Raw genomic sequence first — 14,836 nt, 5'->3', positions numbered from 1 at the left:
TCCACAAAGAACGAATAATAAATAAAAAAGTACGCTAACTAGATAGTTTTAATTTGGAAAACATTTAGATATGTCTAAGTCAAATTGCATTCGAAAATTTAAGACCTTTCATAAGTAAAAATAAGACTTTAAGACTTTTTATGGCCTTAAATTTTTAAAATCTAATTTAAGACTTTTTAAGACTTTTTAAGGACCCGCGGACACCCTGACATTCCTGTAAAACCCCCGAAAAATGCACATTTCATCAAGCAATATGAGCTTGAGAAATAGCAAAAGTGATGCTTGCTTGCAAGCAATAGCTCACACTACAGGGTTCAGTAAGATTTCATTTTATTCATCCATCCATACAATTAAATATTTCATCTTCCTAAAATATCTTCTTTTGTGTTCTGCAGAAGGTGTAAATTCTGAAGCACTAGCGTTGCCAAACAAACCTTTTTCCGGAACACTCATTGGTCCGATAAACAGATTTGGTTGGATCAATGTTGCTGTAGTCGGGACATTCAAACATACAGAGCACTGTTTTAATAGTGACATCATGTTTATGCTTTTCAACAGAATCAACCTACGAATGTCCTCCTTACAGCCGTCTCTGTATATGAAGCTGGGATAGGAGCAAGTACGCATAACGAAACAATTACACACTTCGGCTTTAAGACTTGAATGTTGCAGATTTCTTCAGAAGGGTTCAAGATTTCCATCTGAAACAAATCGAATCTCTTCTCTATGTGTAGTTATCAAGGTTCACTAAGGGCAACACAGACATCTGTTACGTTTTAACACCAAACTGAACACATGTGCAATCTAATGTGGTAAAATATTTCACTTATTAAACTCATTCAACGCCACTTTCACCTCCAATTACTAGTGTATCAAGGCTTAACGGCTGAGTTACAGCCCTTAGTCCGAGTAGTTACCCTAAAACACAAGAAAAAAAAGTTTTGGGCAGGAGCTATTTGTAGGAGGCATTTGAAAATCCTGAAAAAAACTCTCTAAGCCGGCCAGCCAGCCAGCAGTATTTTCTTCATCTAGCTCAAAAAGTTACATCCTCAAAACCGGGACATGCTTTTAGCTGCTATAATAAGGAAGCAAATGATGTCATTTCAGGAGCGCATTATTTAAAGCATTATAAAACACCAGGTCTTTTTCTGTCTATTTACTTGGCACATTTTTCTGTAATCAGAGCAGACAGGAGGTTTGAAGGAAATAAGCTTACACCTTTCGCTTAGTGACGGGGTTAAAGGTCAATGTGAGCCGGACGTGGTTGCAGAGTGGTCAGCGGGCCGAGCAGGCGCTCTTCTGTGGCAACTGTGTCCTCTAAAGAGGGTTTGGTTACAAATGCAGCATTAAGTAACAGCCTGATAACACGGTCATATGGCAAAAAATATGCACTCAATTCCCTGTATAAGAAATGCCTTCGAGAGCGGGAGGAGATTTAGCTTCACTGAAGCTGTGGAGCAAGTCAGGAAGGTGTGAAATTGTTTACTGCCTTTCATAAAGCTATAAATGGCTTCTACACTAATACATGGTGCAAGTTTGAATGTTTATTAAGTGTCTGTGGGTTTATGAATAAAATGTAGCTTGGATTAGTATGAAATGTATTGGTTTGAGCTTGTCCTTACGTCTCCCTCCTCTTGATGGCTCCAGTTATGCTACGTCGGACTGACTTCTACAAGATTATCTTGTAGATATTCTATGACATTTTTCAAACAGTCACAACAACAGGAAAAAAATGACAATCCATGCATAACGTGGGAAAACTGGATGTGAACAGGCATGTACAGAACTTGTGTAACTAGTCTCAGTATCATATCATTAAGAAAGGTTATTTGGAGTTATAGCACATGAAACATATGCTAACAGGATTTTTAAAGTCTCTCGTGCGATCATAATTTGTACGTGCTTGTGAAATACAAGATGTTTGTTTAGGCAAAGAAAAAACAACTTTGTCAGACCAATCCTCTCTATTAGATCTTAACATCTGCTTTGAGTGGGGGTTCACAGGGTCAACAGACAACAGTGATTGGATGAAAGCGGCGGATAAGCAGTTTGGAGGTCAGTAGGATGACATAATCCCACAAGGCTAAATCCAGTCAAAGAAGATTTGTGGTAATAGATCTCCTTTATCACGCTTCATGAAAACGCAAGTGCGAGTTCGCTTTCTTAGTGTATCTCATCATGAAACCATTTCCAGCTTATAGTTCACCCCAAAATCAGTAAATGAAGCCTTATTTGGCATTGTGACCTTATTTTGAATGTACTTAAGCACATTTTTGCCTACAAAACTATTATCGTACATTTTCTTAATGGTGGTTCTCACATATATATTTTTTTTTAATTACAACTAAATGTTTAATATGATAAGATTTCTTAGTGGTAATGAGAATTGGGGAATGAGATGAGGGAATGTGCCTAATTATCATGAAAATGTCTCACAAATCAGGCTCATTTTCATTATTCAAAATATAAATTCTTAATGATTCTGGGTGAAATGTCATCTGGACATGTTCTTGAAGCTTCCTGAGATTCATCCATCCTAGAACACCTCAGTATACAGCAAGATAAAAAGGCAAAAACGGCATGTTTCAGCTATGTAAACCCAAATTTGGATCATGAGGAAGTGAGAAGTACAACAAGGAAGAGAAAAAAAACCTGCTGGTGTGATGCCGTGAACAGGGAAGTGCTGTTTAATATTAATTTTTCAATGGAAATCCGGGAGAGGGGGGAAACCGGGATTCATGGTATTTACCCCACAGAGATTAAAGAAACGGAGAGAGGAAATTATGTCAGTCATACCAGATGCTATAGCATCGGTTAATAACTTATAGGTAAACAAACCATACATTTCCTACTAAATCTTTACAAAAATCAACTATGGCTAACAACCGTCAAATATAACATTAAAACTGCTGGCAAAGCAGTGAGATGCAGTCTGTCTGGCACAGCTTACGAATAATTTATGGCATTTAGCAAATGTCATGATCTCCCCATGTATATGCACAGGTGACTGGCAGTGACACAACCTCAGCACTGCTATCTTGCACCACACGCAGCGCCACGACCCACTGCACAGCCTCTGTCAGCTCTCATCAGAGCCCCTAGCATTCCTCACAACATACCATCATTCCCTCCATCTTCTTCTTTACTGGCCATATAACAACACTAAATACTTTACACTAAATATATAGCATCTTTCTTAACACTACAAATCTAAGAGGTTAAGAAAAATAAATGATATATATATATATATATATATATATATATATATATATATATATATATATATATATGTGTGCAAAAGTCTTAGTCACGTTAGTATTTCCGGTTTTAAGCCAGTTATTTATATCTTTTACTGTAATGTGTCAGTAGGAAATATCAGTTTACATTTCCAAACATTCCTTTTGCCATTATTTGTAATAATCCAGTGAGACTTTTGTTTGCACAAAGAGTCTGACAACAGCCGGTGATCCACACGGAGATCTGAGCTCACCATCATCTGGGATTACATGAAGAAACAGAAAAATCTGAGACATAATAAATACAGCAGAACAGAGGAAACGTCTCCGAGATGCTTGAAGAAACGTACCTGAAAAACGATGTGCCTATAGGACAAAAGCGGTTTTAAACGCAAAGGTTGGTCACTCCAAATATTGTTTTGATGTAGTTAATAGAAGTAAATTGATAAATAAAATAACTTAAACTTTTCACAGTACTGTAGCTTTGCAAGAAGGTTTTTTCAAGCATCTTGGAGATGTTGCCGCAGTTTGGGATTTAGTCTGTCTCTGTTTTTTCATGTAATCACAGACAGACTCGGTGATGGTGAGATCAGATCTCTGTGTGGATCACACCGGCTGATGTCAGACTCCTTATGCATACAAAAATCTCACTAGTTTATTACAATTAATGGCAAAAGGAATGTTTGGAAATGTAAACTGATATATATATTAGGGCTGCAGCTATCGATTCTTTTTGTAATCGATTAATCTAGCACTTAATCGATCGATTAATCAAGTAATCTGATATTTTTTTGTGTGTGTGTTTTATTAACAGAATAGTTACAAAATATTACAGAATTATATTAAACTTGTGTCTATTTCGGTTAAAGCTGTTATAAGTTATATACTATAAGTTATATAGTATGCAAGTTATAAAGCTATCTCATATGTGAATTTTCCTTTAAGATGTTATAATATAACAACTCTAAGCATCTAAGCATATTTGTGTATTCTGGTAGTTTAACGCTGAAGAAGAGCTGTTACGTGACTTGTTGTTGAACACGCAGTAAAAGCTGACGCACTTTTTGTTCCGTGCGTTTTAACTGAAAAATGAATAGGCCTACTCCGAATCTTTATTAAAAACCAACAGCCTGGGGACTTAAATTTTTGTTGTTGTCTGTAACTATTTTGCAGACGTGAAATACAAACAAGGTCTCGCAAAGACTGCAATACAATATTTGTTCCTCCATCACGTCCCGGTGTGTACAGTGAATGCATGCTGAAATTATTGTTGCGTGGCTACATAAAAGTTTAAGCATATGTGATGCATTGGTGCAATTGGTCTGATTGGCGTGTGTGTGTGTGTGTGTGTGTGTGTGTGTGTGTGTGTGTGTGTGTGCGTGCGTGCGTGCGTGCGTGCGTGCGTGCGTGCGTGCGTGCGTGCGTGCGTGCGTGCGTGCGTGCGTGCGTGCGTGCGTGTGTTAGGGTTGGGCGGTATTTCGGTAATATCGTATACCGCGGGGTCTTAAAATAGCAACGGTATCAGTTTCAATACCGTCATTACCGGCACTTATATATAATAAATAAATATAATTCATTCAATGCCTAAAAATGCTTATGTAGTTGTCATCAAGTGACAGTGTGGAGGAGAGAGAGAGAGTGAGGGAAGGGAGAGGCGGTAAATACTGACTAGGCAATTTGTAAATGTTGCAATAAAAAAGGTGACTGCGAGAGATGGAAACACCTCTAACCTAATGTCGCATCTCCGAAACAACCACCCACTCACTGCTGCGAGGATGCATTTTGCCCCGAGTTCATTAAATAAGCACATTCGTTTATATTTGTTAAAATATAATGTTTTTTTTTTGTTACGTTGATAATGAAAACTGAACAGCACGAGTAAGATGGGATGCATCGGGAGTCAGACATTGACCACTTAATTAAGTTTCATTTTGTAAAAGGCCTTTCTTTAAAGTGAATTTCGTTTTGTATAAATTGTATCCTAATTTTAATAATTTTTTTTTTATCAACCAATAATAAATAAGAATCAAATATAGCAGACAACATAATCATGACATGATCGTGCGCTGGCGCGCCGCGGTCACTTGCATTGAAATCTCATCATAAATTAACCGAAACTCAGTGTATGCCTCACAGACATGACAGATATCTAAATAAAGCTTGAAATTTCATTAAACGAAACAATTCAAAACGAAAAGAAATAGGCCACTGGACGATTATTTAATCCATGATGTGCATTTCTCTCTATGCGCGTTCATATGGAAATGGCGATCATCAAATTAAACGAAACTATTCAAAACGAAAAGAAATAGGCTAGCCTACTCTCTGATTATGTAATCCATGATGTGCATTTCTCTCTATCGTTCACTATGGAGATGGCGATTCATCAATGTCTTTAAACTAAACAATTCAAAAGGAAAAGAAATCTAGGCAGCATACTCTCTGATTAATCCATGATGTGCATTTCTCTCTATAGGCGCGTTCACTACGGAGATATCAATCGTCAATTTCTTTAAACGAAACAATTCAAAAGGAAAAGAAAAAGGCTAGGCTATACCTTCTGATTATGTAATCCATGATTTGCATTTCTCTCTATATATGCGCGTCCACTAGGAGATGGCGATCGTCAACTTAATCTTTGCAGCACTGACAGAAAAGTTGTATTAATAAAAATCAATGGACGCGTGTCACCGGATTTACAAATGCACTTGTTGCTTGTTAATTTAATTTAAATGAATTAATAAAATGAATACAATTGTCATAATTAAAATAATTAAATATTATTAATTGTCCCATTTTTGCTCATTTATAAATAGTATTTATATCTACCATCCCCTCAGCACCTGGGTTAAACAATTATGTGGCGCCACCATATTATAACGGCCCACGTATTAAAAATAGTCGAGTCTAAATAGGGCTAAGGCTCAGGTTACATTTAATGCCGTCAACAGGGATCAGACACAACGTGCACGGGTTGGCCTTGATTTTTTTTGTGTGTTTTTTATGCCCGATCTGGTATTCAGTATCTGAACGGTGTAGGCACAAGCCAACAGTTTGGTGACGCTGTCTGAGCCTTATGTCATAATTTTTAATTAGTCACGGTAATACCGTATACCCCGGTAAAATAGGGAGGAGGTTTGACGGTATCAAAATTTGGATACCGCCCAAGCCTAGTGTGTGTCCGTGTGTGTGCGTGTGTGTGTGTGTGTGTGTGTGCGCAGGGGTTCTTTTTTTAGGCTATACTCTCTTGCAATTGAACGTGATAGTTACGTTTACTACTTAAAAATGTCATCCAAGCTAAAAATCATATCTAGTCAAACCGCATCACGACATCACTACAAAAACAGTATGGGATTAAAATCAGCGAACATCAATAGACTTAGACTACGTTACCTTGTTTCAGCGAGTTAAGTGTATTTAGTGAATTAAGTGTGTAATGATCCCACACTTTAGACAATTTCTGCCGTTTATTTAAATATTTATTCTCCGCCATCGCGCCAGCTAAATTCAAAATATATGCTTCCTGAACAGGTCCGTGTGAATAAACGGTCCGTGTGAAACAATCAAATCCCTGCGCCGCGCGTATAGTGCGCGTCATAGGAATTTAACGAGGCTTCGAGGCAGAGTTTTTGCCTCGAGGAATTTTTGTAATCGAGTAACTCGAGTAACTTGAGGAATCGTTTCAGCCCTAATATTAGGGTTGTCACGTTCTCCAAATCCTCGATTCGATTACATTTTCGATTCTAAGGTCACGGTTCGATTCGTTTCTCGATTTTTAATTTTTTTTTAAAGCACAGGTTGCTGTTGCTCCTAAAAAGCTGAAATCAGTTCATCGCGATCTCACACATCTCTGTTATTATCAATGAAGCTGACTGCACAATGAATCTTTCATAATATATAGCCTACACTTTGTTTGTTATAATTAGAGGATTTGCCAGCTTGCAGAATTCAGCACTGAACAAAAAGTCAGTTTTGAGCGGTGAGGAGTCTAGCTAAATCGCTCAACGCTGCAAACATGTTTTAAATAGAAACTCTGGCCTGTAAATAGTTTCTATTTTGTTTTAGTTGTTCTTGTTGCTTTTCTGCAACAGATAAATAAAAATATATTAGTTTTATATGTTTTATTCATAGCTATTTCTAGTTTGCGGGAGTCCCGCGAATCGTTTTATTCTCCCGAACACACAGAGCCGCGCTCGCACTCGGCCATCAAATCTATTGCGTTGGGAGTGCACGTCTGTAGATCAAGAGCCCGGCCCGAGGGTAGAGGATAGTGACGGGAAATATCAGCCCGGGTCGGGCCAAGTTCGGGCTCGGGGCCTCGGGCATAGAATCTAAGTTAGACGACACAGCCTTTCAACGCGTGTGTTTTTTTTCCGCGCCGTGATGAGACGTTCATGAACGATCCGTTCATTGCCTCTGTCATGCGACAAATGAACAAAAGACTCGGAAGGTCGAGTAATTATTAATGTTCCCTGTAAATTATTTTTGACTGCATCATAATGATTTCTTAATTCAGAATATGATCAAGATTGCGTAGGTGGATGTGTTCGGGAAATTTGCCTGTTAAAAGTATAACATTTAATGCCCCTGAAATGACTAGAAAAAAGATTAGTTAATTTTGATGAACAAGATTGAACAATAGAGTCAGTAAAACTTTCCATCACGGGCGACATGGGGGCGTGGCAGCATCGACGATTCCATTTTTTATTTCGATTTTTGAGATTGTAAATTAATTTCGATCGATTTCGATTTAAAATCGAAATCGTGACACCCTTACCTAATATATATATATATATATATATATATATATATATATATATATATATATATATATACGTGTGTGTATGTTATGGGTAGTCAGCGGCACGCACAAAGACAAAAAAGATACAAATAGACAGTATTCACAATGCAAATTACTCAGAGGATCATAGGAACAACATAAGAGAAATGCCAACTATGTAAATCATTAACAGAAACGACATGGGAGTGAACATAAAAGGGAGAATAAATAAAAGACAAACATAATGAAAGACAGCTACAAACCATAAGTAACCATAGAAACAAACAAGGACATTAACCAAGTAAACAAGAACAAAACACTAACCAAGAAAATCGTAACTAAAAATAGCAGGGAAACAGGAACTAAAGGAAACAAAACAAAACCATTACTAGCCGCATTTCCATTACCCTTCAAATTGCGCAAATTGAAATTGCGAATTGAAAATATGCCTAATGGAAACACGTCAATTTCGCAAAAACTCATTTATCGCAAAAAAGTTTTTACGCTCGCATGAGGTGGTTTTACAGGCAATTGGTAAAAAAAAATATTTTGCAAAACTGCAATGGAAATAGTTTTTGCGCATTTACAGGTCACCTGACGTAGGTGACGCTGTAAATTAAATTAATAAAAGACAAAAGAATTACAGGAATACTGGATTCTAAACCTCAAAGAAATGCCACAATCAAGACCTCGAAGCAGATATGAGGGAGAAACACCCAGAAACACCAGCCGCTCCAAGTATAAGGGTCTTTCCTTACCATTAATGCTTGAATAGCACACATACGTCTCCTTCAATTAATAATAATGGGCAGTGCAGTGGCTGGGATATACCTACCAACATCTGTCACGATTTTTGGAATGACTTATCGCGAGAGGAAAAAATTAAATTTTAGTCGCATAACATCGGTTAATGGAAACACTGTCATTTCGCAATAGTTTTTTGTCAACATTTAGAGAGGGGGTGGGGGTGTTAAAAAAATAAATAAATAGCAAAAGTTTTGTGCAAATCTGTAATGGAATTGCGCCTACTCTGACCTTAATCCATAAATCTGTGAATATGTCAAATGTTAAAAATGATTTCAACACATCAATAAAACATCTTTACATCCAGGTCAAACAGGGGTTCCTTTCTTCCACAGCCAGCATGACCCCTGTTTAACAACTTAATTTTCACTTACTAACAGAGTTACCCTAAGGGTAAAATGAGATCCATTCAACCTTTGTTTGGCATGAACAAGACTAATACTGAGTTAGAAGAATCAGTATGCATTAAGAGTCTGCCAGCATAGACAGAAGACCACTGAGAGAAACTTTCAGCAATCTGGGGGTGATTTCCAAGCCTTGTAAATCAAAATCAACCATTCTATCGTGAACAAGCCTCATGTGTAAGTAAAAGATGCATAGTATAAATAAAAGCATTGTTGCTTAAAACTAAACCATGTTTGACTTATAAATGGAGGCAGTGAAACACACAATAAGTTACATTATATGCAAACTTTAGGAAACACAATATTGCCCTTAAGGACATCATAGGTCAGTAAACAGAAGCAAATCTTTCTTTGCAAACTGATGAGCAGACGTTCTGTAATTTCCAGGCCTTTCATCCTGTGCCAACACACTGAGATAATCACCTCTCCATGAGTGCAGTGCTAAACAGCACCACAAGCTAAGCTGGAATGGCAAGGGAGCATCTTATTTCTACAAAGGCAAACACAAACACAAGCAGAGGTTCAGAAGAATCAGAGGGCAGCAGAAAATCGGGGAATCGAGCCAGAATACTCCCTCCACCGCAGTCATAAAGTGATGCAAAACGTTTAAATGCAAAACGAGCTGATAAAGGCTAACGAAGCTTGAAGGGCAGCTAAAAATACTCGTGTCCACTTGCAGATGGAGCAGCCTGTGATCATCTTTAAGTGAAGTTTTGCTGAAATGACATTGTCACAAAAAGGGGTGTTTGCCATTTAAAAAATTTAAACAACACTCATTTCCATTCCAGAGCCATTAACAACTACAATCATAGCAACAACACATTCAATACATTCTCAATACTTTCTAGTGTTAGAGCTGCACGATTCCGGATAAATTAAGAATCACCATATTTTGGTTTCAAACTGAGATCATGATGCTCCCACCATTCTGAACAGACTACTAAACAAAATAACATGTAATATACAAGAGGTTCTGAGTCTGACAAATGTTAATTGCAGCAGTCTATTTAAAATGTTTCATTAATCTGAATGAATCATTTCATTATTGAATGAATCAGCGTTTTTTGAACAAATCTCTTGAATAAATGATTCAATGGCAAATACATTTTTTTAACAGTCACTTCATGTAATCAATGCAACCGTTATTTGAAGCGCCTTTCAAAAGTTGATTCACTCTATTTTAATCGCTTCCATAGACATCAGTGTTTATTCGATCTATACACTTTTATCATCACAGTTGTTCTATGATAATTTAAATATTTGTAACAAAGAAACGATATTGTGTGGTAAAAAGCTGTTTCATACCTATGACAACGGCTCTCTCTGGATCAGCGGCAGCGCAAATGCAGATTTGATCATGTGGGTGTTTGAATCCATGATCACAATCTTTTAATGATTAACCAAACAGTTAATGGGCCCATTCACTTCCATAGTATGGAAAAAAATATATACTATTATGATTCATTTGCAATAGCCGAATTGTGCAGATATTCGCACTGATATTCAGGGAAAAACATCATTCTTGCTTGCGTGATATTGCTTGATTATATCAAACAAAATTATAAGACAAAAAAATTGGCCCCCATATATTGAACTTCATTCAACTAGGCTAAATCGTGCTCAGGCATTTCTTTGATTGTTTTTGCAAAGTAAGTGACATACTCAATATCAGCTTCGACATTGCTAAAACAACGATATAATTGTAGACGATACATACCACACACCCATCCATAAATGAAAGCCATAATTGGTTTATAAAAGATGTGGGCGTACCAGCTTATTTGACAATCTACTTTGGGATATACATTAAGCAGTGTGAGAATTATTCAATGACTTTCGCGCGACCCGTGGACTAACCATCTTAAGACATATTAAACAAAACACTAACTTTTTTAACATATTTGTTAAGTGAATCTATATTAAAGTAAGTACCATCCCATATTAAGCGCTCAAGCAGCTGGTACTTATGGTTACCTCCTCAGGCAAACATGACTTTTCTCTCTAACATCCCTCCCGTTTAACCCAGCCTAAGATTATCTGCTATTCTAAGCTAGTTTCAGCTAGTTAAACTGGTCTTCCAACCTAGCCATGCTATTCTTCAGCTAATCCGAAATCTTTTGTTATGACTTCATTTGAGCGGGTTCAGAAAGTCTTAATTAGGGGGGTCAGACACCTCCATAATTCAAACCCTGCATTTAAGATCATTAGTGTCTATATCATAACATGTAACGATGGGTTTAGTAGTAACCATACAGTTTTCTATAAGATAAACTCAACACAAAAAACATATGTGATGTATCTACTGATGGTCCGTTAAATCCACTGACTGTGACTTGTTTGGTTTAAAATGATGCTGTTTTTCTCTACACAGGTTGGCGCAGTGTGCTTAGGATCGTTTGGAGATACAGGCCTGGAACTTTGAGGCAGGGTTAACAAATGCACTAAGCACTTATCGCCTTAAATGGTTCAGATCTACACACAGCAGACAATTGCACATGAAACACACACACACACACACCCACACAAGAACCAGGCACTAGAAATAAAACGGCTCACTCAATTCAGTTTGCTTATGTCAGATGTCAAGATTCTCAACATGACAAATGGTTTAAATATACATGCCTGTGTTTCTGTCCGACTCCAAATTCTGTGCAAAAACACAGTGCTGCACAATAGCCATACACAAATAAACCAGCTCTGAGCCACCAATAATTGGTTTGGACGATACTGATTTTCTATGTTTGATATATCATTACGATTTTTCTCTAACCAATATGATTATTAGTAGACACATTTTTTGTTGTTCTACAAACATTAGTAACTAATGATGAATATGCATGAATGTTATATGAAAGAAATTTAGCAATGTCACATTAATAAATGACAAAAAAATAATAATAATAATAATAATATTATATATATATATATATATATATATATATATATATATATATATATATATATATATATATATATTGTTGTAGTCCGTTAATTATTTAGAAAATGCCTTCAAAAGACAAAACTATTTCCTATATATATTCAGTTTTTTATGTTTGAAATGCAATAAAGAAAACTTGGGTCACACAGAAAAATGAAAAAAGCAATAATTAAAAGTCTGTTCTAAACATTCAATTCTGTATCTAAACATAAAAATGCTCTATAAATCATGAAGAAACTGTATTTTTCCATTTCTGGTTCTTTGCAAATGATGTAGCATCAAAACAGCTTTAAACTTTTAAACAGCTTTGTTGCTGTCATGACAAGAGCATACGTTTCATTCATATTTTTATACATCCATAATTTAATGTTTCCATATTTATAATTTCATATTAAAAACGTTCATATCAATAATAATCCAGTGTAAATTAATTTACACAGCATTAGACTATGTCGTTTTGTGGTATAAATGCAGCTTCAGATGCAGCTTTTGCAGTGTAAAGATGGCATATATGGCGATGCATTTGTGAGGAACTGCTTGTTTACCTAAATGCTGGTGTACTGAAGACGTTATACTGGCATGAACAACAACACAGCCACAGAAATTCAAAAATATCAACGGCTACATGAAGATTCCAAGGCAGTATTATTTTGACCGTTGGTCTCAAGGGAAACGCATTTTCAAAATCCTAACGGAAAAATCAATTCTGAAGTCTTTGAATGGTTTCCTCAAGGTCAAATAGATACATTGTAACAAAGAAAATGCGGCGGGAATTACAGCAAATGAACGCCTTTACGAACACAACCTCAGTGCTGCTGCGGGGATAATAATTGGCTCCAACATCTGGTGTTGGTTGTGTTGGTATGGAGGTGGAGGTAGCGTTGGGTTTTTGGGTGGGAGGAGGAGAGGGGGCCGTTAAAGTATCCTCCGCAACAACCATATTGTCGAACAAAATAAGTCATTTAAAATGTCAATCATACCTTCGGATAACTCCAGCTCCAGCTCAGCCAATCTGGCCCGCACTTCCAATGGAAGCGGCAGCGCATCGCGGTCCGCCATTGTCCGTATAAGGGGGTAAAAAATCACTCTCGTCCTATTTCTTCGACTCTTTCAGCGCTGCTCCGCGTCGCAGCGGTGCATAAGGAGGGCTGGGGGAGAAGCGTGTCCAAAAACAAACTGTTCTGTGAACGATAGTGCTCGGAGATTTGCTGTCCCTCTCAACGAAGCCCCGCCATATCTGAAGGGCTCCGCCGTTAAAGTCACCAGTGTTAGATGTGGACTGTCAGTGCGGTGAAGCTCGCGGATCGGAGCGGTATGTGTGTGTGGGTCTCTCCCTCTCTTTCTCTCTGTCACTCTCTCATGACGCAAGGCGAGTGTGATTTTAACAGCCGCAAGGGGGCGACAGAACACCTCTGTTTATGTTTCCATAAAGAAATATTTCATACTGAGTATACCTGTTCAGGTTACATTTATATAATATATAGGCTACATTTATATTATTATTATAAACAAACAAATAAACAGACACGAAATGACGAAACAGAATATGTTAAATATTAAAAGTGCCAGTAAAGACGTTTATAATGTTACAAAATATTTGTTTCAAATAAATGCTGTTCTTTTGACCTTTCTTTTAATCAAAGAATACTGAACAAAATGTATCTAGATAAAAAGTATTACGCAGTACAACAGTTTTCGACATTGATAATAATAAGAAATGTTTCTTTGAGCAGAAAATCAACATATTAGAATTATGGATCATGTGACTGAAGACTGGAGTAATGATGCTGAAAATTCAGCTTTGCATCACAGGGATAAATTACATTTTAAAATATATTTAAATACAAAAAGGCTTGTAATAATAACATTTCACATTATTGCTGTTTTTACTGTATTTTTTAATTAAAGAAAGACTTTTCAATGGTATGGTATATACTATTACATTGAACATTTTGAATGGGGATTTTTTTTTATATATCTACATCTTTGCATAAAGTTAAGAAACGTTATGATGTGAAATGAAGAACAAATATTTGGGAAATCTGCACTATTTTTAGGTCACCAAACAAATAAATTTGACATTGGTTATATGTTCTTGCTTTAATACAATCTTGTAGTTATAGCAGCTTGAGTGCTGTCATTAAATTAAGGAAAAGTGGGACAAACTAAATTCTAAGAAATTCATGCACATTTTCAGTGTAACATTTCACACACACAAAATATTGAAGCATTGCAACTATTGTTATCAGACTTTTTGATTGATAATTCTGTTGGTTGCATTAATACTACAGATGGTATTGTAACTGTATACTGAAATAAAAGACCAGGAGAGTGCTTTATTTGTGTGGTGGAAAGCTTATTGTAGTTGAAGTCTTAAACAAGGTTGATCTCCATTATTAACCCTTGTACTATGCCACCTTGTGGTCATTATTGTGAGCAAACATTGAGAATTAAAAGAGGAAAATGCTGCAAAAATAATTCTGTCCTCATTTACTCACCCTCAAGTTTTTCCAAACCTGCATGAATTCCTTTCATCTGCTGAACACAAAAAACGTTTTTTTTTTTTTTTTTGAAGAATGCCGGTAACCGAACAGTTGATCGACCACATTGACTTCTAGTATGAAAGAAAAAATACTATGGAAGTCAATGATGCCCATCAACCCGCAATCTTCAA

General features: G+C 36.6%; 1 protein-coding gene across 10 annotated transcripts in view; it reads right to left on the bottom strand.

Moving 5' to 3' along the window:
* The window catches only part of dip2ca (disco-interacting protein 2 homolog Ca), a 130,936-nt gene extending 117,445 nt beyond the window's left edge, over nucleotides 1-13,491 (bottom strand). For all 10 annotated transcript variants that reach the window (XM_077244994.1, XM_077244996.1, XM_077244995.1 and 7 more), the window contains exon 1: nucleotides 13,143-13,491. In XM_077244994.1, coding sequence (XP_077101109.1) covers nucleotides 13,143-13,221 — 79 coding nt within the window. In that variant the 5' untranslated portion in view covers nucleotides 13,222-13,491. The remainder of the gene's footprint in view (nucleotides 1-13,142) is intronic.
* Between the last annotated feature and the right edge of the window lie 1,345 nt (nucleotides 13,492-14,836).

Source organism: Siphateles boraxobius, unplaced genomic scaffold (genome assembly GCF_051911475.1).
Source record: "Siphateles boraxobius isolate OS27281-9 unplaced genomic scaffold, OSU_SipBor_1 26, whole genome shotgun sequence".
NCBI classification, from domain to species: Eukaryota; Metazoa; Chordata; class Actinopteri; order Cypriniformes; family Leuciscidae; genus Siphateles; species Siphateles boraxobius.
The sequence above is the reverse complement of the archived record's forward strand: the minus strand, read 5'-3'. Positions and strand labels throughout refer to the sequence as shown.